The 24,482-nt window shown below is 46.1% G+C and overlaps 7 protein-coding genes across 7 annotated transcripts in view; 4 read left to right on the forward strand and 3 right to left on the reverse strand.

The window, feature by feature from the left end:
* LOC143159381 (histone H3) overlaps nt 1-24,482 on the forward strand; it is a 137,809-nt gene that overhangs the window by 21,827 nt on the left and 91,500 nt on the right. The window lies entirely within an intron of this gene.
* On the forward strand, nt 4,331-4,736 carry LOC143159288 (histone H4). The gene has a single exon (XM_076335890.1). The coding sequence runs from the start codon at nt 4,363-4,365 to the stop codon at nt 4,672-4,674; it is 312 nt and encodes a 103-aa protein (XP_076192005.1). The 5' UTR covers nt 4,331-4,362; the 3' UTR covers nt 4,675-4,736.
* LOC143159284 (histone H2B 7) lies at nt 5,184-5,660 on the forward strand. Its single transcript, XM_076335875.1, has one exon. The coding sequence runs from the start codon at nt 5,190-5,192 to the stop codon at nt 5,613-5,615; it is 426 nt and encodes a 141-aa protein (XP_076191990.1). The 5' UTR covers nt 5,184-5,189; the 3' UTR covers nt 5,616-5,660.
* On the reverse strand, nt 5,830-6,220 carry LOC143159294 (histone H4). Its single transcript, XM_076335903.1, has one exon. It carries the CDS (start codon nt 6,201-6,203, stop codon nt 5,892-5,894), a length of 312 nt encoding a protein of 103 aa, XP_076192018.1. The 5' UTR covers nt 6,204-6,220; the 3' UTR covers nt 5,830-5,891.
* Nucleotides 11,841-12,337, reverse strand: LOC143159303 (histone H2A.J). Its single transcript, XM_076335931.1, has one exon. It carries the CDS (start codon nt 12,295-12,297, stop codon nt 11,908-11,910), a length of 390 nt encoding a protein of 129 aa, XP_076192046.1. The 5' UTR covers nt 12,298-12,337; the 3' UTR covers nt 11,841-11,907.
* LOC143159310 (histone H2B 1/2/3/4/6) lies at nt 12,590-13,200 on the forward strand. The gene has a single exon (XM_076335944.1). The coding sequence runs from the start codon at nt 12,627-12,629 to the stop codon at nt 13,005-13,007; it is 381 nt and encodes a 126-aa protein (XP_076192059.1). The 5' UTR covers nt 12,590-12,626; the 3' UTR covers nt 13,008-13,200.
* LOC143159299 (histone H1.01-like) lies at nt 14,267-15,172 on the reverse strand. The gene has a single exon (XM_076335918.1). The coding sequence runs from the start codon at nt 15,156-15,158 to the stop codon at nt 14,493-14,495; it is 666 nt and encodes a 221-aa protein (XP_076192033.1). The 5' UTR covers nt 15,159-15,172; the 3' UTR covers nt 14,267-14,492.

Raw genomic sequence — 24,482 nt, forward strand, 5'->3', positions numbered from 1 at the left:
TAAATATATAATTTAAGATATTAAAGTTGCTCAAATCTGCTTGTGTCCTTTTCACTGCTATTTGCCCTTTATCTGGACCAATTGTTACACATCTCTGAAGACCTTCCAACATTTCCTTGCATGCCTGCCCCATATCATGAATGTCTGAGATATGAGCATCCCCCTTCTCTCTGCACCTCCATTTTTTGTGTGTTATCCTAAGCACACCACTCTGATCCAGCAGGGATGGACCAGTAAAGCTACACAAAATGCTGCCCTGTAATAGCTTCAATTTGTGAGGCCATTAAGATGGAGGAAATTTTTCCAGAGGACACGAGATAGTTTTAAGTAAGTGTTCAGTGTGGTCCCATGGATTTTTAGCACAGTATGCCAATGTTGTAATGTCTACGTGTGGATGCATGGTGTAAGAAGCATGACGGCAAAGGGAAGAAGGATGGTTTCTGTGACACAGCCTTTCAGGAACAGCCAAAAGTCAAATGCAAAACTTTCCATGCATTTCAGATGCCAATTTAATGAGCTGAGCTCTGAACATTTTCAGAATTAATTCAGACTACTGATAGCCCATGAAAACAGGTAAGATCCCCACTGTACCAATGCAATGATAAGTAGTATTTTAGAATTTCTGTATGCTTTGCTGCAGTCAACCAGCTCATTGTCAAACTCACTGTCATGCTGAGATTAAAGGACATCTAAGCCAAGAACCATGCTAGCTACAATTCAGGTTAGTTTTATAGTGAAATAAAACATTAAGAAAGCTTTTTTCCCCCCTTTTTTCTCTCCCCCCCCCCCCCCCCCCCCCAATGCAGCATGGTGCTGGTTGTTGAAATGGAATGTTATTTTTCTTAGTTGTGCCAGTGTTGATCTTCCCATCGGTTCTCCCAAGCAGGGTCACCCAACAGATTTTTTTGTTTGTTTGGTTTGGTTTGTTTTTAGGGAAAAGGAACATGTCCAGGAAAAAAAAAAAGGAAGCTCATTTACATAGATATGGATTAGTCCACTTCCAGGAGAGATGACTTTAAAAGTCTAAGAGAGGTAACTATACAGACACCAAAGAAAATGTAGGGGATGCCAACGTTTGGCACTCTCAGACTACTTTGCTAATCTCAGTCTAGGCCAATATAACACAGAAGTTTCACCTGACGGAACGTGTCATCCCACCTCTGCATCCAATGCCTGAAAATTATAACAGAGTCAGCAGCGTTGTCAGGCCAGTTCTTGCTGTTTCACTGGTTGTTTAGGCAGGTGTGAGCAGAGTTTGAGTTCACCTTGCAGCAGCAGAAGTGTGGTCTACACAGAAATAAAATGAACAGCCAGTTTAATGTGAAGTAGTCAATACTGATTACATGCTATGAGGACTGAATGGCAATTGGGGTGTGTGTGTGTATGTGTGTGCATGTGTACATGCAGTTCTTATACATTTTCAGATATCTGTAACTTCTGGGATCTTTAGACTTAGCCCAAATAGAAATTCCTTAACTTATCCCTATAAAATTTGTCCGGCTGGATGGCCCTGGAATGAATGGCACTAAGAAAACATTAGAAGTATTTCAAAATACTTTGTAATTTATGAACACTTGTGTACATTGTATTTTATGAAAACTTGTATCATTGTATTTTAAGAACACTTCCAAATACTGATACTTTGTATACTCAAGAGTTTTGGGGGCGTTTGGTTTAGTTTTTGTTAGTTGTTTTTTTTAACACATTAGAAATAACATTTAAGAGTTACTATTTATCAGCTATTTAATTAAAAGTACAGTTTAAAATTCCTACTAATTCACCACACTGTCCCAGTACAGATGCAGAACTCCACTACTGTAGTATATAGCACAGTCACCCTCGCCCATGTCCCCCAGAAATGTAAAGCAGAGCTCCCAGAGCTTCCCTGAGAGCCTCCATGAGGCTCTTCCAGGTGCTTGCTGTTGCAAAAGGGACAGTATTGTACCCTTTCTCCTCCTTGAGATATCTTTCCATAACTGTTTCATTTATCCATCAATCCTATGGCTGTCTTTACTTAACATTCTGATTTGGGTTTTGGAGTTGCTAATTGCTTTTGCTTTGTAAATGTAAGAGGCTTATCTGACTGGAGGCTGACACACACATGCTAATGGATCTATCACTTAATTGTACAAGACTCTAGTTTAAATGTAGGAATCAAATAGAAAGCTGACTGGTGGGGTTTGTAAGGTGACTAAGCAGAAAAGCCAAGAGGGCTTCCTATCAAGGAAAAAAAAAATTAATGGGCTGTGACGCTTCCCTGAATGCTGTAGTCACAATTCCGAAACAGGTGGTTGCCTGAATTATAAAATAGATTCCATCAATAGATTTACACAATTTCATAAAAGAAGGTTAAAGGGTTTTGAAGGAGGTTAAGTCTGGTGAGGAGGGAAATGGAAAAAGATCTAAAAGATAACAACAGAGATTTAAAGAAAAAAACATGCTGCCTTATGTTTCTGTGTTTGGAAAAAGTAATATATATATAAAGATATATATAAAAATATATAAATATGTTCTAAAAGGATAGCAATTTCCTTTTTGCACGTGTATCTAGTACACTTTCTAGGGGATGAGGGAGGGGTGGTAAAGGGAAAGAACGAGGTAAATTTCTTACCCTAAAAATGTGTGAGCCATTTTAATAAATAAGAAAGATGCAGGTGGGTGGGGTTCCTACTGAAACACTTTTTTTTCCTCTGTTTTCCGAAGAAGCTACATAAAATTAGGACAGTGAAGACCTTTTACAATGATATGAGTTCTCAGAATATGAAGACTAAATGTAAATTAAAACAGAAACCACACCAAAACAGAATCCCTGAAAAGTTCTTCGGTAAATTCTAATTTTCACACTTCTTGAAGACTTTTTTCTGTTTATTTAAATATTTCTCTATTAAATGGAAAAAAAATATTTATTCTTGCCATAATCACTAGAAATTTGTGAAAAATCTGTGCTGTTAAAAAAAAAAAGAAAACAAACCACAAAGTACCCCCAAACACTTTTTTTTTCTTTTTAAATTGTGTTTAATCTTGGTATAAATTAGTTTATTATTAACTGTTTCAGGGAGTAATGTTTATTACTGTGAGCAAGTCTGCCTTGAGCCAGGAAAGTCAGTAATAATAGAAGACTGATCCGTATTTTGTTGCGAACCATTAAAAATACATGTGGCATTTCTATTCTAACTGGCACATGTTTAGCAAGGAGATAACCCGAGGATTAGTGTGAGACTACTGGAATAGTCCTTCGTTTCCCTAAAGGGGCTGAGCAAGAACGGGTCTCTTGCTTCCCCAGCAGGAAGCATTCCCAGAATATGACGTTGCGACTTGTGCTGCTTCCTTACGGTCTGTTCTCTTAGAAGAATTCTTCAGGCTCTCAGCTTTTCGCTCAATGGTCAAAAATAAGCTTGATAGGAACAGGTATGACAGATACATGTGTGTGTTTGTGTGTCTGTGCGCACATGTGCCGCGAGAAAACAAAAACCAAAACCAAAACCACAAAACTGATCAGGTTTTAACCCACACGAAGGAAATACTACGTTACATTTAAAAAAGGAAAAAATCCCTCTTATCAGGCGGCTTGAGCGTTTCCTTCGCCTCCTCTTTTAAGCAACACGTATAAGGACTTAGTAATAGAAAGAAGCTGTAGGTCGAAGAGGACAAGGCTGGCAGAGATTATTTAAATATACCCGAGGAAGGTCTCTATGCAGGAAAATACTAATAACTAAAAAAATTAAAAAGCAACACACGAAGCGTCCAAAGCATAAGCGGAACCGGGTGGGGCGGTAGCGGCGAGCGCGGCCCCGGATTGGTCGGATTTTGCCGCAGACCCGGGGGCAGCGGGGAGGGACGGGCCCGGGCCGGGGCCGGCAGCGCCGCAGCCCGAAACGCGGGCCCGGGGCCGCCGCCCCAGCTCCTGCCACCGGCGGAGACCCAGAGCTGTCCCGGAGCAGTCACCCGCGCGGCGGAGGGGGGGGGAGGGGAAGAGGGACGGGGCGGACGGGACGGGGCAGGAGCGGAGCAAGAGGACGCGCAGGCTGACGGCGGGCAGGGGCGGCGCGCAGGGCGGCCCGAGGGCGGGAAGCGCGGGGCGGGAGTCCAGCCCCGCTCGCGGCAGGCGGAGCCGGCCGACGCGTCCCGCGGGCCAGCGCCGGGGAACGCGCCTCGGCCGCCGTCTCGCGGGAAGCCCGTGCCGAGCCGCGCGGGGGCCGCCCGGGGGCGGCGGGAGGGGGAAAGGGCGGAGACGGCGGCCGAGCGCCCGCCTCCCCGCCGCCCGCCTCCCGCCGCAGTCCTCAACCAGGTCGGCTCCCGGGGAATATACCTCGGCTCCGCCGCGCTGGCGGCGCGCAGTGCGAGGCTGCAAGTTGCGCTACCATGTCCGGCAGAGGCAAGGGCGGGAAGGGGCTCGGCAAGGGGGGCGCCAAGCGCCACCGCAAGGTGCTGCGCGACAACATCCAGGGCATCACCAAGCCGGCCATCCGCCGGCTGGCTCGGCGCGGCGGCGTGAAGCGCATCTCGGGGCTCATCTACGAGGAGACGCGCGGCGTGCTGAAGGTCTTCCTGGAGAACGTGATCCGCGACGCCGTCACCTACACGGAGCACGCCAAGAGGAAGACGGTCACGGCCATGGACGTGGTCTACGCCCTCAAGCGCCAGGGACGCACCCTCTACGGCTTCGGCGGCTAAGCCCGAATCGCAAACCTTCCACTGTTAAAAACACCAAGGCTCTTTTCAGAGCCACCCACAAATTTCACAACGAGAGCTGTTTATTACTGAATTCTGAGTTTTTAAAGTTTCTAATACAGCTATAATGTTAAAACGCTTTTGAGTCATTAAACAGTTTTACAGTTTAAAAGCTGCTACAAAGTATAACTCCTCTGTAAACGTCCTGAGAAAAAACGAATACTGCAAAATAACCTGTGTACTAAGATCACACATTTTAAGTAAATTCATTAGCAAGTGTAAACTTAGTGCAGATTTTATTATGTATTTAGATAATTTTTTTTCGCTAGTGAAGGCAGTACTGCCATCACCGTAACTGCAAAGCACGATTGTGTAGATGCAGTGCCTAAGATGTGACGGTTACAGGACGGAAGTGCCTGTAATTACGTTGGTATTTTTTACTCCAATAGGAATGGAACGATTGCAATCCTCTAATTTGCATAACGCCCTTATAAATAGGGGGGCAGGCGCCATTTTCGATGTTGTTGAGGTACCGTGAAGATTTTGGAAAGAAACTTCTCAGGATGCCTGAGCCGGCAAAATCTGCTCCAGCACCGAAGAAGGGCTCCAAGAAAGCCGTCACCAAGACGCAGAAGAAGGGCGACAAGAAACGCAAGAGAGCAAGGAAGGAGAGCTACTCGATCTACGTGTACAAGGTGCTGAAGCAGGTGCACCCCGACACGGGCATCTCGTCCAAGGCCATGAGCATCATGAACTCCTTCGTCAACGACATCTTCGAGCGCATCGCCGGCGAGGCCTCGCGCCTGGCGCACTACAACAAGCGCTCCACCATCACCTCGCGGGAGATCCAGACGGCCGTGCGGCTCCTGCTGCCCGGCGAGCTGGCCAAGCACGCCGTCTCCGAGGGCACCAAGGCCGTCACCAAGTACACCAGCTCCAAGTAAAACGGTTTTAAACGATAACCTAAACGGCTCTTTTAAGAGCCCCCACGTTTTCCTAAAAAAGAGCTGTAATTGCAAAGACAGATTTTTTCCCCAGCTTTGTAAATTTAAGCGCACGAAGTGTGGAACATTACACAAATATGAGTTATGAACTTCCATTTAGGGTAATAATTTTAGTAATTGTTTTTGATCGTAATAAACAGCTCTCGTTGTGAAATTTGTGGGTGGCTCTGAAAAGAGCCTTGGTGTTTTTAACAGTGGAAGGTTTGCGATTCGGGCTTAGCCGCCGAAGCCGTAGAGGGTGCGTCCCTGGCGCTTGAGGGCGTAGACCACGTCCATGGCCGTGACCGTCTTCCTCTTGGCGTGCTCCGTGTAGGTGACGGCGTCGCGGATCACGTTCTCCAGGAAGACCTTCAGCACGCCGCGCGTCTCCTCGTAGATGAGCCCCGAGATGCGCTTCACGCCGCCGCGCCGAGCCAGCCGGCGGATGGCCGGCTTGGTGATGCCCTGGATGTTGTCGCGCAGCACCTTGCGGTGGCGCTTGGCGCCCCCCTTGCCGAGCCCCTTCCCGCCCTTGCCTCTGCCGGACATGGTAGCGCAACTTGCAGCCTCGCACTGCGCGCCGCCAGCGCGACGGAGCCGAGGTATATTCCCCGGGAGCCGACCTGGTTGAGGACTGCGGCGGGAGGCGGGCGGCGGGGAGGCGGGCGCTCGGCCGCCGTCTCCGCCCTTTCCCCCTCCCGCCGCCCCCGGGCGGCCCCCGCGCGGCTCGGCACGGGCTTCCCGCGAGACGGCGGCCGACGCGCGTTCCCCGGCGCTGGCCCGCGGGACGCGTCGGCCGGCTCCGCCTGCCGCGAGCGGGGCTGGACTCCCGCCCCGCGCTTCCCGCCCTCGGGCCGCCCTGCGCGCCGCCCCTGCCCGCCGTCAGCCTGCGCGTCCTTCTGCTCCGCTCCTGCCCCGTCCCGTCCGCCCCGTCCCTCTTCCCCTCCCCCCCCCTCCGCCGCGCGGGTGACTGCTCCGGGGCAGCTCTGGGTCTCCGCCGGTGGCAGGAGCTGGGGCGGCGGCCCCGGGCCCGCGTTTCGGGCTGCGGCGCTGCCGGCCCCGGCCCGGGCCCGTCCCTCCCCGCTGCCCACGGGTCTGCGGCAAAATCCGACCAATCCGGGGCCGCGCTCGCCGCTACCGCCCCACCCGGTTCCGCTGATCCCCGCTGCCGCTCGCGGGGAGCCCTCGCAGGGACGTTTCCTGGCAGCGCTCGCTTTGTCCGTTTCGGCCATGGCCGCTCCGCGTTTTCTTTGTCTACCCGGATTCTGCGCTCCCGACAGCTGATCCCTCCTCCGTGCAGCCGTGGGGGCCGGGCCCCGAGCGTTCAGCGCTTTCGTGTCCGCACGGAGCGACCTGCAGGTCGGTGCGAGAGGGAGCAGGGAGCGAGGCCCCAGGCGGCAGGGAAAATGGTCAGTGAGCGGCTCCGGTGGGAAACGCTTAGACCTGAGGCTGCTGTGAAGGCAACTCGGGGCGGCTGCTTGGGAGCGCAGGAGGAACCGTCCGCCTTTCTCCTCTTCAGCCATCCCAGCCCCGCAGCGCGGTCCCATGGGCAGCGCTGGCCGCAGGGCGCCGGGCTCGCTCCCGGCAGCTGCCGGCCTCTGGAATAGAGAAGTGCTCGCTGACGTGCAGCTGGATCCAACAAGCGGAAGAAATCGTTAAATACATTACCAATCAGATGTCTGTATGACATCTCAAAAATGAACAATAACCAAAAGGTTTTTTTTTTCAAATGAGCAATCCAGAAATTTTGCTGTGTATTTCACACTTTTCTAACAAACCTCACATGCATGCTGCTTACAGTAGGTTGGACTGTATTTGTAAAGTGGATGAATAAATACTGAAAGAGTTATGAGGCTGTATTTTTAAATTAAATGTGTTAAGATTTTAAATGTTACTTACACAGTCATAATAGAAGCGATGCGGCTATTGTACTTGCCGGTTGTTAGACTATTAGTATTTTGTGCACTTCAAACATGTCTACCTTTTTAAAATGATTTATATCCTTTTAAATTTGTACAGTTGTTTATCTAATTTCATTCCTGAATATAATTTACAGAATTTAGACAACATCTCCAGAATATTTCTTGGTAGAATATATTCCCTAATTTCAGGGGCAAACGTGATTGAGTTATTAATGTATTAAGTTACAGGTGTCCAGAAAAGTACAACTCTTTTCTATGATTATAATTACCACTGTGAATTCCATTTTCATTCAAACTGTTATTTTAAACAAATTAAAGTGAAAGAATTGCCACTCAAATATATATGACATGAGCAGGCAAAACCGGCTTTAATTTCAATTATGTTCTCTTTTTGACTGAACAGAATGAACTAAAACTGTTTATAGACTAGCTGGAAGGTTTGTCACTAGTGGACCTGCCAGGCTGGTGCATAACATTACCATTCGGCTCCACAAAGTCTGCTTTGTTCTTTATACCTGAAGATCTGTGTCTAGATATGTTTCCTGAGGCAGTTATAAACAACCTTCTGAATACTAAAGGAAGCCTAAAGGAATTACACAAAATCTTTTAGTGTGTCACAATCATCATTTCTTCATAAACTCTTCCTAAGTGCAGGGTGAGTATCCTAGTATAACTTTTCCCTCTAGCAACATAACCACTGGAAGACTTGGAAAATCATCTTCCGAAGTTTCCTGGCAGAAATGGGTGATGCAGAGACTGAGACCAGTAGCTTACAGATTAATTAGCTGCAAACCCCTTTCCCCAAAGTGTGGAGCACATTTGATACAATTTAGTATCATGCTTTCCGGAAGGCTGCCTTGCCTGTAGAGGTTGCTACAAGTGGCCACAGATGAGTTTCCCGAGTGTTTCTGTTAGTGACCTAGTCAGTTCTCTCATGGACCAGAGGGTTTTCTTAGACAAAAATAATTAAAGCGGAAAGAAAAGTTTGCTGCTGTGTATAATCCCTAATGAAGTTACTTTTACTGTTGATTGGAGACAATTATTATTATTTGGATCAAAGTTTAGGATCCAATCCTCAGATTATAGGTACTACATTTTGCTCATGAGTTTGGACACATAGTACTAGGATTTTAATGAGAAAGGAACCCTTTGTAAAACTCTGCTCCATTTAAAAAAAATCTGTTTTCAAGCATGCTTTAATTAGGACAGTTGCCCGAGTTCCTCATTAAACTATAATGAGGAAATTGCATTTGTTTGTTGCAGTAAGGCAACATCTCACCGTGACTGCACAAGAAAGTACACAGTCAGTACAAAAATCATCACATCAGTGTACTATATCCAACTGCAAAGTTGCTCTTAATTTTCTTGAGGGCTTATATGGCAATTTAAATCCATATCTGTATCTGCTACAACTTTAATAATAATAATATGCAAACTAAAGTCATGTAAGATCTTTTTAATAGAGTACATTATTCCTAAGATTGCAGACAAAGTAAAGGTGAAAAGGGATAGAAAAGCCTTTCATCTTACTTTTTAACTACGCAGTTCTAAGACTTTTGATCTATAGACTGACATTATTGAGTTATCCCTAAACATATCTGTGATCTACAAGACTTGAGGGAGCTTGGTTGGAGGTTTTTTTGCATCACAAGTTCTTTAGAATGTGAAGGTGTATTGGAACCCAGTGATACAGCTAAGGCACCATATGGTATGGATTTCCTCTTTACTACTGTTTGTTGTATATGCAAATGAGAGAAAGCTCATTTATTTAAACTTGCTTTGCTACATTCCTTCATCCAGTGGAATTTGCTTGAAAGCCACGACTCTCTAATACCAGTAGATTTGCCAGCACTGTTATCATATAATCCATCGGACTTACAGGACATTTACATTTACGTTTGAGGCCTCGTCAGTGTGATGACAGCACAGGGTTCACAACTGGTACAACCACTAGTGGCTAAGAACAACAATAGGGAATGCTAAGAAGTGGACCTAAGTATCACAGTGGGTGAAACTCCAGTTACTGAGGTGAGCAGAGTAGTGAGTGAAATAAGAGGTGTTTGAAATGAAATTCTGAAGAAAATGAATTTCTGGTCAGATGACAAGAAGAATTGGGAGAGATGTGCTGGGCTTACCTCCACACTCAGAGAAGGGCAGGGCCCTCTCCTGTGGTACCAGCTCTGATTTCCACATATAGGAGTTTGTTCACAGAGAAATCCTACCCCTGGATACAGATACTCTCACAGGCTTTCTCTGGAATTCCAGTGCTTTGATCTAGAGATGCACGCTTGTGGCCCAGAAATCCCATCATATCCTGGGCTGCATAAAAAGCAGCCTGGCCAGGAGATCGAGGGACGTGATTCTCCCCTTCTACTTGGCTCTTGTGAGACCCCACCTGGAGTACTGCATCCAGCTCTGGGGTCTGCAGCACAAGGAAGACGTGGACTTGTTAGAGCGAGTCCAGAGGAGGGCCACAAAAATGGTCAGAGGGCTGGAACATCTCTCCCATGAAGAAAGGCTGAGAGCGCTGGGGTTGTTCAGCCTGGGGAAGAGGAGGCTCTGGGGAGACTTTATGGCAGCCTTTCAATATAGAAAGATGAAGAGAGAATTTTTGCCAAGGCAGGTAAGAAGACAGGTGACAGGACAAAGGGCAACTGTTTTAAAGTAAAAGAGGGTAGATTCAGACTGGACATGAGGAAGAACTTTTTTTACAATCAGGGTGGTGGGATGCTGGACCAGGTTGCCCAGAGAAGTTGTGGATGCCTCAATCCCTGGAATTGTTCAAAATCAGGTTGGACGGGGCTTTGATCTAGTGAAAGATGTCCCTGACCACAGCAGGGGGTTGGACTAGATGATTTTTGATGGTCCCTTCCAACCCAAACCATTCTATGATTGCGATCCTCTGACACACACATATGCAGGGATCTGTTCTGGAAACTAAATATAGAAGACTTGTGCATGTTAAAACACAGTTTTTATATCATCACAGTTCTTCAAGAAGAGAAGTATAAGTGCTAGGAGATGTGTAGCTGCAGCTGATGAGGATCAATAAAACAGCATAATAAAAACATTACAGCTCTAAACATATACACTTGCAAACAAAGCCCTTAGGCACAGATGCTGTCACCGTATCAGAACAGTCTGGTGCTCCAGACAGCTCTTTTCCTTTATGTTTCTCTCCACAAATGATCCCTGATGTCCCACTTTGGCCATGATACAATCCTACCTAAAAAGCCTCTCTGCTACAGCTTGGGAATGGGGTGGGGAGGAGAGGTGCAGGGGGTAGTATCTTGCTATAGGTGTATTTTTCTTCCTCCAGGCCCAGAGCATTTCTCCTTCTCCCCAGAGGATGGAGAGGACAGAGATGCTGCACAGGTGGGAGCTACGGCCCCAGTGCAGCATGCTGCAGACCATTAGGTAGAGTTTCTGGGAACATCCTAGCAAGAAGAATCAGCTAGACAGTCTTTCTCATAATTTATAACAGTGAATCTAAAGAGCTTTAACATTGTGCTCTTAGGTGATACTTGCGCCAACAATGTAGAAGACTAATTCAAATGATATTGCTTGCCATCAACTGATGTAGCAAGAGGAATAGCTATGCATAGTGAGGGAATTTAAGTGGCAAGTTTAAAAATTCCACTTAAAACAGGAACATACCAGAGCTGCAAGGAGTTTCTTTTGAATGGAAAGATGCTACATTGTTGTGTTACAATGCAGGTCTGACTAAAGTTCTAGATCAAAATGAGCCATTTCCCCTAAAGCGTTTCTCATTTTATTTCTAAATAAAGTCACAAGGAAACTTTATACCTTTTAAAGAACAAAGGCCACAAAGGAAGCCTTTCTTCATTCTTAGACATCGTTATATAGGTTTGGGATGGTCTCCTATTTATTTTCATGCTGCAGTTTTTTTCCACTCCCCCCTCAGTCTTTTAGCCACCCGCTCCATATTTCACACCGTAAGTAGCCTGTAATGTCATGAAAGTTGAGCAGATTTAATATTAAGAGCAAGCGTTTTACCAATCCTGTTACAAGAAAGACGCAAAAGAATCAATAAATCACTACAAATATAATTACTGCTTTCTTATGAAAAAGGGTGTGTTAGAAAGCAAATGTATCACCCCTCTCAGGTAGGAAGCAAAGGCTTTAAGACATTGCCACAGAGCATGCTTTTAGCTCCATAACAGCAGCAGCAAATAAGAAACACTTAGCACCAAAGAGCTTTTGTAAAAAAGGCAATACAACTCTTTTGTGAGTGTGTGGGTGGCTCTGAAAAGAGCCTTTGGGTTATAATGTTACGTTGTGGAAAATCTGAGCAGCTTTGCTCGCTGAGCTTATTTGCTTTTAGCCTTATGACTCTCGGTCTTCTTGGGCAGCAGCACGGCCTGGATGTTGGGCAGCACGCCGCCCTGCGCGATGGTCACCTTGCCCAGCAGCTTGTTGAGCTCCTCGTCGTTGCGGATGGCCAGCTGCAGGTGGCGGGGGATGATGCGCGTCTTCTTGTTGTCGCGGGCCGCGTTGCCCGCCAGCTCCAGGATCTCGGCCGTCAGGTACTCCAGCACGGCCGCCATGTAGACGGGCGCTCCAGCCCCCACCCGCTCCGCGTAGTTACCTTTCCGGAGGAGCCGGTGGACGCGGCCCACGGGGAACTGCAGCCCGGCCCGCGACGAGCGCGACTTGGCCTTAGCTCGGACTTTGCCTCCCTGCTTCCCGCGGCCCGACATGCTTAAGACGCCTGAAAAACTACGACCTCCCCACGCAAAAAAAGACCAAGGAAATCATACTGACGCAACGCCTCTTCCCGTTTTATCCCTTCCCTGGGCGGGATTAGCGCTTGGTGATTGGCTGGAAGCAGTCATTGCTTATACAACCAATGAGAAGACGGATCGTATTGTGTCCAATCAGAGTCAAAGATACACGCCCGTGCGGGAATGTCCAATCGAATTACAGGAGTTAGACGTCTGGTATTTGCATAACAGCCCTATAAATGGAGGGCGCTGCGGCCATTTTAGCTACCGATCTTGTTCTGAAACAGGGAAGGAGCACTGGTAAAATGCCCGAGCCGGCCAAGTCCGCCCCCGCGCCCAAGAAGGGCTCCAAGAAAGCCGTGACCAAGACGCAGAAGAAGGGCGACAAGAAGCGCAAGAAGAGCCGCAAGGAGAGCTACTCGATCTACGTGTACAAGGTGCTGAAGCAGGTGCACCCCGACACGGGCATCTCGTCCAAGGCCATGGGCATCATGAACTCCTTCGTCAACGACATCTTCGAGCGCATCGCCGGCGAGGCCTCGCGCCTGGCGCACTACAACAAGCGCTCCACCATCACCTCGCGGGAGATCCAGACGGCCGTGCGGCTCCTGCTGCCCGGCGAGCTGGCCAAGCACGCCGTCTCCGAGGGCACCAAGGCCGTCACCAAGTACACCAGCTCCAAGTAAGCTGCCTCCGTGTCCTGAGTCAGACCTGCTCGACCCAAAGGCTCTTTTAAGAGCCACCTACATACTCCATGAAAGAGCTTTAACACAGGAGTTTCTCGGTCTTTTTAGGTGTGAAAACGTACTTAAATACTGAAATGCTGAATAGAACTTGAAATAAATCTTGCTAAATCACAGTTATCAGAGCTTGCAATAATTAAGGATCTGTGTCTGAAATTCTTGATGAGTATTTTACAGCTTCAAGCAAATTGAAATGTGTTAACTTTCGTAAGTGCTAACATTCAAATACTCAATTTTCTAATAAATGTAAGCAGTTTTGTTATGCTTGATCAGCAGAGATATGAGATGTGGTACATTATACTACATCTTCCATGATAAATTAATTCACATAGCTTCCAATAGATAAACACACCCGTCCCAAAAAATGAAGATGAGGGGAAAATCAAAGACCCTAATCACTTTTTTTGCATAGCTGTCTCAGGGTAGTCTAAGCTTAAAATAATTCCCTTCTGTATGAGAAGACAGGAAGCAGCCTTGTAGATCGGAAGACAAGGACAAGGCGACCAGAAGAAGCCACGACACCTCTAAGGCGGGGTAGACGCTTTGGGAGGATGGGCTGTCCGGGGACGCGTGGACCCGGGATCACCGGCAAGCGCGGAGCCAGCGCGGGCAGCGCTCCGTGTTGCGGCAGCAGCGCGGGCTTTTCGAAATTTTCCCGTCGCCCAATAAGAGGCTGCGGCTTCTCCCATCAGCCAATCACAACCGGCCGCTGGCTGAGCTCCCGGAGCCACCGGTGCTGCGGAGAGCTCCGCGCCGCTCTGCCTCTGCGCTCCTACCGGGCTCAGAAGCCCCGGGCACAAAGCGCCCTGCCTGCAGCCGCTCGGGACAGCTGCCCGGCAGAGCTCTGGCTGCACCGCCAACAGGCCGGCAGGGTGCGGAAGAGGACCGCTGGTAGCTCCACCCGCCTCCCGCCCCGGCAAACTCCTTCCCAAAAAGCAGGTCAGTGAAATCACGCAGAAATTGAGACGTGCCCCACGACAGCGCTGCCAAGCGGAAAGGTCATTGCCAAGGAAGTGGAGGAGCCGTGCTGACGGGTCCCGGCTACGGTCACTAAGAGGCGTGGCAGTCGCACCCAGGCCGTTAGGAACCGAGCTGGTTAAAGCACCGAAACCTCCGCGCCCCGGAGCGCTACCCGCCCTAAGCAGTCCCTTTAACACGTACACCCTCTTGCGGTGCTCAAAAAAAGTCAGCCTTTAGAAATGTTTTCGCAGGGAATGTACACTTTATTTTTCCAAGTCTTTGCGTAACCACGGCCGGAAGTTTAGCGTCCCATCCACTCCACAGACGAACGTCCCACACGGATAGTGGCGTGTGGTTAGCTCTGCTGCAGGCACGGAGCTCGGTGATGGAGTGTATCAGCCCTTTCTGGGACAACAGTGGGTGGCTCTTAAAAGAGCCGTTGGGTTTAAGTATTTCCACTTCAACACTTCACTTCTTGGGCGCCGCCTTCTTCGCCTTGGCCGCTTTCGGCTTGGCCGCCTTGGGCTTGGCTGCTTTGGGCTTCACCGCCTTCGCCTTGGCCGGGCTCTTCGCTGCCGCCGCCGCCTTTTTGGGCTTAGCAGCCTTAGTCGCTTTCTTGGGGCTCTTGGCCGCTTTCTTGGCCGCGGCGGCCGCCGGCTTCTTGGCTTTCTTGGGGCTCTTCTTCACCGCCGCCGCCTTCTTGGGCTTCTTGGCGGCGCTGGCGGGCTTCTTGGCCGCCGGCTTCTTGGGCTTGGCCGCGGCCGCCCGCTTCTTGGGGGCTTTTTCCTTCACTTCTCCTGGCTTCTTGCTGAGCCGGAAGGAGCCGGAGGCGCCGGTGCCCTTGGTCTGCACCAGGGTGCCCTTGCTGACGAGACTCTTGAGCCCCAGCTTGATGCGGCTGTTGTTCTTCTCCACATCGTAGCCGCCGGCGGCCAGCGCCTTCTTGAGCGCGGCGAGGGAGAGCCCCTTGCGCTCCTTGGAGGCGGACACGGCCTTGGTGATCAGCTCGGTGACGCTGGGGCCCGCGGGCCTGCGGGCTTTGGAGCCGCCCGCCGCTTTCTTCGGTTTCTTGGCGGCGGCCTTGGCGGCGGGGGCCGCGACAGCGGGAGCGGCGGCGGGAGCGGTCTCCGACATCGCTGCAGAGACTTCTTCCTAATCAAAAGAAAGTAATTGGGCTACAGTAACCCCGATGCCTGAATTTATAGCGAAGCGGTGATCTGTGATTGGTGCTTTGCAGAGCCCGCCTAACTGTTAGCCAGGAAGAGCTTTTCGTCCTCCGAGTCTGTGTTTCTTCGGAGTTATAAATTCATATTTTTTGTAAAATGCGTGCCACGAAATCACCCCCGTTTCTTCGGAGAGTGAAGAGAAGACGGTGGACTTCCATTTGGGGGAGTTTCTTGCTGTTGGGACCCCAGATGAGAGAGAAAAGATGTGTTTAACCTCGCGTTGTGAAGCCAGAGAGACCCCGGGAACGGCAAACTTTTGTTTTTCCTTCTAAATTAAAATAAAACCCGTAGATAAAAAGTCTCCCCCGTAATGCAGGCTTATTCTTTAGGGGGTTTTCTCCAGATTAGGATAGAAACCGAGGGGGCAGCTTCAGTACTTTTGTCGTAAATTGATTTCAAAGAGAAGGAAGTAACACAATTTCATGGCTGAGCTTTGAATATGGATAAAGATTCGGCTCCCTTAACCACATCTTTAACTATTAAGGACACGGTATTTCTACAGAATTTCGTGTTTTGGGAAAGTAAGAGACCTTCAGAGGAATATATATACTGTTGAAAAGCGTCTGCAACTTGCCAGGGCTCTGCATTTTTTGTGGTGTTCTGTAAGTGAATAGCAAGATTTTGATATTTTTACAAATAGTTTCTGTTTATAAAATGAAGCTGTCAATGCCTCTTTAATGCATATAAATTCCGGATAAACTGCTAGTTTAACGCTTTCTCAGTTACAGTAGTGTATACTATTATTCTTTAAGACTTACAGAAGTCAGAAGCAGACTTGTAGGGGGAAAATATCAAACAGGTATAGATAGACTAATACGTATTGGATGCTACTTAAACGTTAATGGAGCCAGCTGAAGCCTCGGTTCTCCCCAAATAAATTAAATAATGTGGAAATCTGGCCTACATAAACAGAATGCTTCAGCCTCAATATTACCTGAAATATTTGGACACAGACTGTTGGGTTTTTTTCTTTTTTTTTCAAAGGTTTCATAAAACCTGCCATTCTCCTCTTTAAAGGGAAAGGAAAACACTTGCCAGTTTAGGTTTTCATCCAAATCCTCAGAATATTGAAATAATTTTCAGACAATCCTCATAAATCAGAATCAGCTTTAATTATTATGATCCCACTTAATTATTAAGTCTCACAAAGTGACAACAGAAATTAATTAAATTTTTTAAGGACTGCTACGAATTGTTTGGGATAATTTTTGATTAAATCAGAAGACAAAAGCCTCGATTTGCTTCTATTTAAAAAGCAGCAGATTTTTTTTCCTTGGTTGAAAAGAACAAATTAAGCCCAAACCTAATATTTTACCCCATTGTACCTTGTAAGAACTTGTCATGCAGAATGTCAGTGGGCTATTTTAGCAAAGGAGCATCTCTTCTAACACAGATGAATTTGAGATTCTAGAAGACAAGTAGTATGTTGCAAAAGGCCGTGACATTTATTTTCATACATTAAATGTTGAAGACACAATTAAGTTATACTTAATAGTAAGTAGTTTTAACCGAAATGAGATAGATTAAAATGGCAAGGATAAATGAGATACATTAGAATAACAAAAGTGAAAACAATGACCTGTCACTTTTTCGTATTCTCTTTTAGATCTATTTTTATTTTGTTGTGTCTGTATGCAGGCCAGCTAACAAATACTTTGCAGGAGAGAAGGAGAGGAAGGGAAAAGCAGAGAGAGGGAAAAATTAGGCTTTTCAGTACCCTTTTTTACTTTTCAGTAAAAAACAGACTGAAAGGCATGCTGAAGTTGGCTGTAAAATCTGCCTCGCTTCTCGTGAACGTGGTGACGTTCCCACATAAGCAACTAGACCAAATCCACAGTAGCCATAGAGTTTGAGAGCTCAGGCTGGTAACTCAAATGAGCAGTAGGAATATTTTTCTGAGAGGTAAAAAGGTAGCAAAATGAGGGCATTATGCTTATTTCCAGGTTAAGTGGATGGAGACGGGCATAGAGCAGAATCAGACTGTAAGTGATACAAAAGACAGAGCCGGGAAGGGCTGTCAGCTATCCGGGTCTGTTTAATGTCACGCACATTCTTCTGGGAATAAGGACTGAAAGAAGCTTAATGTACCTTAATCTCTGTAGCTTTGACGATTTAGTGTTAGATCTCTACAAATCTAGTTTGTTACATTTGAAACTGGTCAGGAAGCTGGGAGCAACTGGGAGTGGGCAGTAACCGCTGGTGCAAGGGTGCAGCTGTAGCCCCAGGGGTGGGTCCTCTTCACCAGCTCCATCCCTCCTATCCACACATTTGGGCAAGTTTCCCTTCAAGCTCGCTCTTTGTAAACCTGTTCTCAGTCCACCAGGAGAGGAGAGATTTCCTTCCCCTCCCCCATAAGCAGGCTGCAGGTTAGAGATAAAGACAGGAGGTAGAAAGAGATGGGAGAAGACCTCTCAGATCTTGCTCCCTAAGTAGTGGCAGTCACTTGAACTCCATCCACAGCACATAGGGATTGCTGTCCCTACTCTGTGACAAGTTTTAAAGGGACAATATCGTCTGTGTTTTTGTAAGGAAAGCAGATGAAGAAGGTACTGATCAGAGGATTTCAAGGAGCAGATTTAGGACTTCTCCTACTTTTAGTTCTGGATGGGTCCCTGTAAATTTGCATGTCTTTTAAAGAGTTCCCTGCTCCAGGTGCTGGCTATTTTGAGTTGCACTTCTGAAGTTCTTTGCTTTTCCCTAATAGTCTGAGACACTGGAAAACTTGGCAGCTGGCCTCCAGCATTATGTGTCAACATCCTTTATTATACCTATTCCTCAACCATCAAACTGGCCCTGTTCTGCACAGCGCATTTTTCCTGGCCTACTTCTGAGCTGTGAGAATTTTCCTGGTCTTACAAATCATTTCTGCAAAAGGAGATCTTTTTTTTGAAGAGATGGGCTTTAGAGATATGAGGTGGTGTGAAAAGAGAGACTTTTCTAGGGTTATTTCCCGCCCTGGCCCCAGCAATGACATTTCCTACTTAATTGGATAAAATCAACTTGTCAGAAGCTCTGAACAATTTTCAGGTTTGCATTGCTGGAAGTAGCTGTTAAATGCAACACTGGACCAAAATAACAAGTCTCAGTTTTTAGAGAGACCAATCACTATCTACCTTACAAATAGCATTGATATTGCCCTGGGTGTTTTACAGATAAGAGAAAAAGACAAAGCAAAGCAAGCATCCCACCACATAACTTAGCGAATCAGCGGTAGAGTATGGAACAGTTTTTCAACCTGGCAGAGAAATTTCCTTACTGCCAAGCAACATTACTTGAAAAAAAAGGTTTGAGAGTGAGCTGGTAATAAAAATTGTTTGCAGTTTCCATGTGAAGAGACAAATATTTAAATATGACTCCTTTTATACTGAATTTCAATCAAACAGCAAAGATTGACAGTTCTCCTGTTTTTCCTTTCCAAGCACCCTGTCCAAATGCAGGCTCTGTTTATCTCCTACTCAGGACCTCAAACCAATTTCTTATGCCTCCTTAAAATGTATACCCTTACTTCCCCAAAACAGAACCTCATTTCCATGCATCATCACACAACATACCCTGGCTTCCTTCCTTGCCTAGCAGTATAGGTGCTAGTGCAGATTACAGAAGATCCTACAAAGTGCCAGTGCATTTTCCAATGCAAGGATCTTCAAAACAAAAATAGTTCACATATAACATAAGAAGTCATTCCTAAAACTGTATAGCAGAGAAAACACTTGATTTTTTTCTTATCAAGACAGAAGCTCCACATGGAGGAGAAACAGATTAGATATTAGACAAATAGAGGCAGATTAGACATTCAGACTGCAGGAGGAGAACAATCCAGATAAGCTGATTAGCCAAATTTAGCTGAAAGCCTACACTCATTTAATTACAATTACTGTTGTTAGCATGGTGAAGACCCAGAGAAATTATGAACTTTTAACTGAAGCACGCTATCTTCTTGACAAAGAATGATTTTGCAGACTTTCAAGTAATCACTCTCAATATTAATAATAAAAACACCATACCAAGATCAAAAGGCATTAGGCAAGTCTCTGGCATGCTGCAACTATATTGACAATACTGATTCAGCAATTTCAAAGTTTATATAGTAAGGAAGAGTTAAGATGTCAAAGGGCTGTTAGTGGTAAAGAAACCTGTATCCTTTTAGATATATACTTCAACCAAGCTAACAAAAATATACTGACAGATATTTCAGTGTTAGGGCAATCACATCTCCTAAAAAAAAGTATCTTGCCTTCTAATCTAATACCTAATGCTATAGGTCCTACCCCCGTGCTCAAAGAAGGGTCAGCTAGAGTAGGGAGAGGCTACAACCTCTCTGGGCAGCCTGTTCCAAAAAATTCTTTCTTATGTTTAAGTAGAATTTCCTGTGTTTCGGTTTGTGCCCATCACTGTCCTGGGCAGTACTGAGAAGGCTCTGGTTCTGTCTCCTGTATTCCCCCCATCAGGTATCTGAACACATGGATAAGACTCCTCTGAGCCTTCTCTTCTTTCGAGTGAACAGTTTCAGCTCTTTCATCCTCTCCTCATATGAGAGATGCTCCAGTCCCTTAATCATCTTTGTGGCCCTTCACTGGTCTCACTCCAGTTTCCATGTCTGTTGCACTGGGGAGCCCACAGCTGGACACAGCACTCCAGATGGGTCTCACAAGTGCTGATTGGAGGGAAACACTCATTTCCCTCAGTACTATTTTGCAAATAATACTTCTCCAGGTTAATTTGTGAAACCTATGTACAGATTAACCCTGAATGGCACTCCTGCCACTTTTGGAATTTTGGTAGTTAAATAAAGGTAGCTTCAAAAAACGTTACCTCTCACACAGTCCTTAGTGCCCAGGTTTGTCAAGGCCAGTTTGAGCTACCTTGATTTGGTTCAGTGATCATGTTGTCCATGACTGTAGGACTTGTTAAGGCTAGTTGGAGTCTCAGCAAAACTGCCACTTTAAAAAAAATCCCTACATTCTGGGGTGATCAAAAGGTGGGGAGAAGTCACTCTCCTGCCTGCCATAACTGTTAAATGTTTGCTAGCCAGTAAAAAAGAAGGGCTGTGCATTTTAATGAATCAGCCTCAAAATCTCCTTGTCTGTCCAGAAAATGACAGCCTAAAGCATCAAAATATTCCTTCCAGCTTCTGAAAGCCTGTGGATCAGAGATCCTCTTGTAGCCAAGTTTTACTTCGCTCCACCCATCTCTGGGACTGAGAATTATCAGTAGTAGTAGCAGTAGTATTAAACATCAGAATCCCGGTTATGAACAGGATTTTGTTCTACTGAGTTATGTAGACTATAAATTTTGTATTGTTTTCAGTTGAGGAAAAAGAGGAAGCAGGTAAATATAGAAAGACAAAGAAATACTAGGGACCCTCATGCAAAAGCATGGAAATGTAATCCTACCTGTAACTCTCACTGAGTGCCTGGAAAAAATTGAAATGTGGTATCTGAACCTATGTCATGTGCTGTCTATTCTCCCAGGTGCACAACACAGACAAATGACAATTCTTTTTTTGTGAGTCAGTTTGCAAATACTGATTCAGTCAGAGATGGAAATTGAAACTGGGCCATCAATATAGAAAATCTACGTCCTACCCCTTCAGTGGCACTCAGGATGTACGTGTTATTAGATGCCATTTCCTAAGCTATCAAAGGTAGTTCTAGCCCTTCATGCTGAGTGAAGGGAAATAGGATGCTGTGATAATACGCAGTAGACCCAGCTCTGCACCCAGCCTATGCAGCCACTCTGTTACTCTTAAGGTATGTGAAGAATATGGGCAAGAACTAACCACATGATAAGGCATTCTGGGTTACAGATTTATGCATTGCTCAGGTTTACAGACTCAGTACACCCTGGGGAAGGACTATCTCATTGATACCGAGTTGTACTAATTACCAGCTCAGACAAATTTGAGGAAGATATGAATAAAAACAAGAATTTACAGTACTCAAAACAGACATCAGTTTGTAAGACATAAGGCAAGAAATTAAAACCATGTTTAACTGTCTTGCTCCAAAATCAATTTTAGAAAGAGTCTCAGTAGAGGATGCAATGTTTCCCTAGAGTTGGCTGATATACTGCAGATTTTCTCTCTGTTTCATTTCATTTCATTTTAGAAAAATATTAGAAGTGAAACTAATGATCAGGGAAACTTGGTCTAGCACAAACCCTGCCCCCCACTCCCCCAGGGTAGAAAGTTATATTTAAATGTTTAGATTGTCAACTATGAAATCAAAATGCTGTGTCAAACAGAGTTCTGCAAGGATCAGTCCTAGGCCTGGTATAATTTTATTTATGATCTGAATTATAGTCTACATGGTGTGTATAGAAGTGGTATGGGTACCAACAAGCAAAGAAATGCTAGAATGATGGAGGAAAGTTTATGTTTTGAAAAATGCCTGATAAATTGGAGACACTGCCTTCAAAAATGTGTAAGATACTTCACCTGGAAAGAAATATATCAGTTTTATAAATATTGGACAGTAGCAGTTGACTAGCACCTGATTACATCTGGATTTTCAAGTTATAGTTACAAGTTGACAATGAATCAACAATAGTATGTTACCAGGTATTAGGAAAGGAACACAATGACAACATCTACAAGATAGATGAAGATCTTCCTCTGTAGTCAGGAATGGTATAGTCTCACTTGGAGTTTCAGGCCTAGTTTTTAGTACTGAACTTCAGGTAACGAGAGGCAAACATTAAGAGAATACACAGAAGAGAGCAACAGTAATTATCACAGGCCTAAGAACTATTCCCTAATGGAAAGGTACATACTGTTGGAGTTCCCTGACTAAAAAAGGAGGCTGCAAAACTGAAGTTTCTTCTCAAACACTTAAAACATGAAGAGGAAGGAAGTCATCTTTCCTCTGTATACATTGTAGGAAATAAAAAAACTAGTGTTCTTCGCTGCAGCAGGTTAGCAGTAAGGAAATAATTTCTAATATGGAGTAGAGTGACACACTAGAAAATGTTACTTGGGAAGATAGCAGGGTCTCCAAGAATCACTGGGACTCAGTAACTATCAGAAATAAAATGTGTTCAGTTGACTCCTGATGATGGGTGGAGGGCAACAAAAATTGCTGATGTCTAGGTACTGGTAATTATCACAGAATTATAGACTAGAGAGTATCTGTGTGGACAAAGGAGGAGTGCTGGATGCAATACACTTGGCATTTAGTAATATTTTTTGAACCATCTCCCATAGCATTTTCATTTGGTATCTGAGAGAGTTCGGGCAGGATCAGCAGGCTGTTAGATGTTTGAAAATTGTCTGTAGCACAATTTAGTCAAAGGGCTGTAGTTAGCAACTTAGTGTCTATGGGCAACTAGTAAAGAAAAGAATGCCCCAGGGCTGAATACTTGATATTATTTGATGTTTTCTGCAACGACCTGGATGATAAGAGAGAATGTACCCTTAGCATGTGTGGCTGACACTAAGTTAGGGAAGGTAGACAGAGCCAAAAGTAAGACATTCAATTAAAAGGGACTTTAATAAACTTGAGGTATGGGCCAAAAGAAATCTTGTGCAGTTTGTCAAAGAGAAGTGCAAAGTTCTGCACATGAAGCAGAACAGCTACTTGCATCAGCATGGGCTGGAAAATGACTGGTCTGACGTGAACAGAACCTGAGGGTTGTGGTGGCTTTCTCAACTGCTGGATCCTTAAAAGCAAGCTCGCTGCTGTGTCCAGAGCCTAAGCATAAAAAACCCCCTGTAAGCAGCTGGGGTTTCCGACTGAACTATTTGGTTTTCCAACCAAGTATTACTGTAACAAAGACAAAGCACAGCAGTAGTGTCTAGAGACACCGACACAATGCACGTCATCATTTTCCAGACTTGGCTTCCTCCAGAAACACACAGCCCAAGACAAAATTCGATACATTCCTATAGGGATGCCCACAGTAGATTCATTACTTGGAAAACTATGCCGCAGAGAGACTGTTGGGATAGGGCAATACTTCAACTGCTGTTAAATACTTACAACTCTGTAAGAGTTGGCAGAGTTCAATGGGAAAACTTACTGCCCAGTGCAACTCTGCAGGAGCCCAGGCAAGGAGCGGAGCTGATCAGTCTCAGATGTGCCGGAAACATTGTGCTTACAATGCTTTCATGATACGTCTTTCTAGCTTAATCAATGGTCAATGTAACAGGAGACCTGTGCTGCTTCAAATGCCAGTTTAGAAAGCAGAGTAAGTATTTAAGAGAAGCAGTAAAGTGTCAGCTGTGGTTACTGAGTAGCTGGTTTGCTGTTTGCTGTCCCTTACCCAAATGTAGGATTAGGTCTGCATGGTGTGCTACAGAGCTCTGAACTCCATGGGCCACCCTGTTCCCGGGAAACCACCTGGACTACCTGTTGGAGAGGTCTGACTGGGCTTGATCTTCCATTGTCTTCCTGGGAGAAGCCCAGAGCCCAGGGGGGAAAACAACATGGGCAAAGGGGTGCCCCTACCCCCAGTTGCAGGTTATTGACCCTGTCCCTTCTCTCCCATGTCCTAAAACAGCTTCACATGAGGAACTGGGTATATTGCTATCTTCTCAACACCTCAAACCTGGCCTAGGAGTTCCTCCAGCCTTTCTTCACAGACCTATTCAGCTATACCAGCTATTCAGTGAGCCTGCCAGCACCCTGCTCATGTCAAGGGAGCAGACAGGCTGTAGATGGGGGGAACTGCCAGGCTTGCAATCCGAAACATGAGTGGATGTTCCCTAAAACTTTGATGATGGGGGAAAGAGGGACCTATGTATCTTAGCAAGGTTGCAACTTGTACGTGGTATGGTGGGGATGAGGCCCATGCAAACCTTCTCCTTCCAAGGCAGAGTGAGACACATCACACTCACTACTCCAGAGTCATGCTAGGCTGGCCATGAACAGCTGTCCTGACAGCTGGTATGTTGTTGTGTGAGAGAAACACCCCAGAAAGTGTATTTTTGCAATTCTAGCACAAACAGCATTGCTTTGAAAGGAACTCTGAAACATCTGGCCTGGTGAGGAGGAGGTGCGAGTGGTGGTGGAGCCATGTGAGTGCTTGGGTGTTGGTGCCTGCCAAGCACAACATTCCTTCGGAAGTGCGTGTGCAGTGTCCCTTCCTGCGATCCGCTGTTGTGGAGACTAATCCTGTGATGTCGTTTTCCATGAGGAAATGGCATCCAGCTCCTGCTGGTTTGCAGAGCAACACAGCAGTGACTCAGACAACATGCACTTGCCCGCAGCTGGCATGGCGCAGGGGAAGGAAGACG

The sequence above is a fragment of the Aptenodytes patagonicus genome, chromosome 1, assembly GCF_965638725.1.
Source record: "Aptenodytes patagonicus chromosome 1, bAptPat1.pri.cur, whole genome shotgun sequence".
NCBI classification, from domain to species: Eukaryota; Metazoa; Chordata; class Aves; order Sphenisciformes; family Spheniscidae; genus Aptenodytes; species Aptenodytes patagonicus.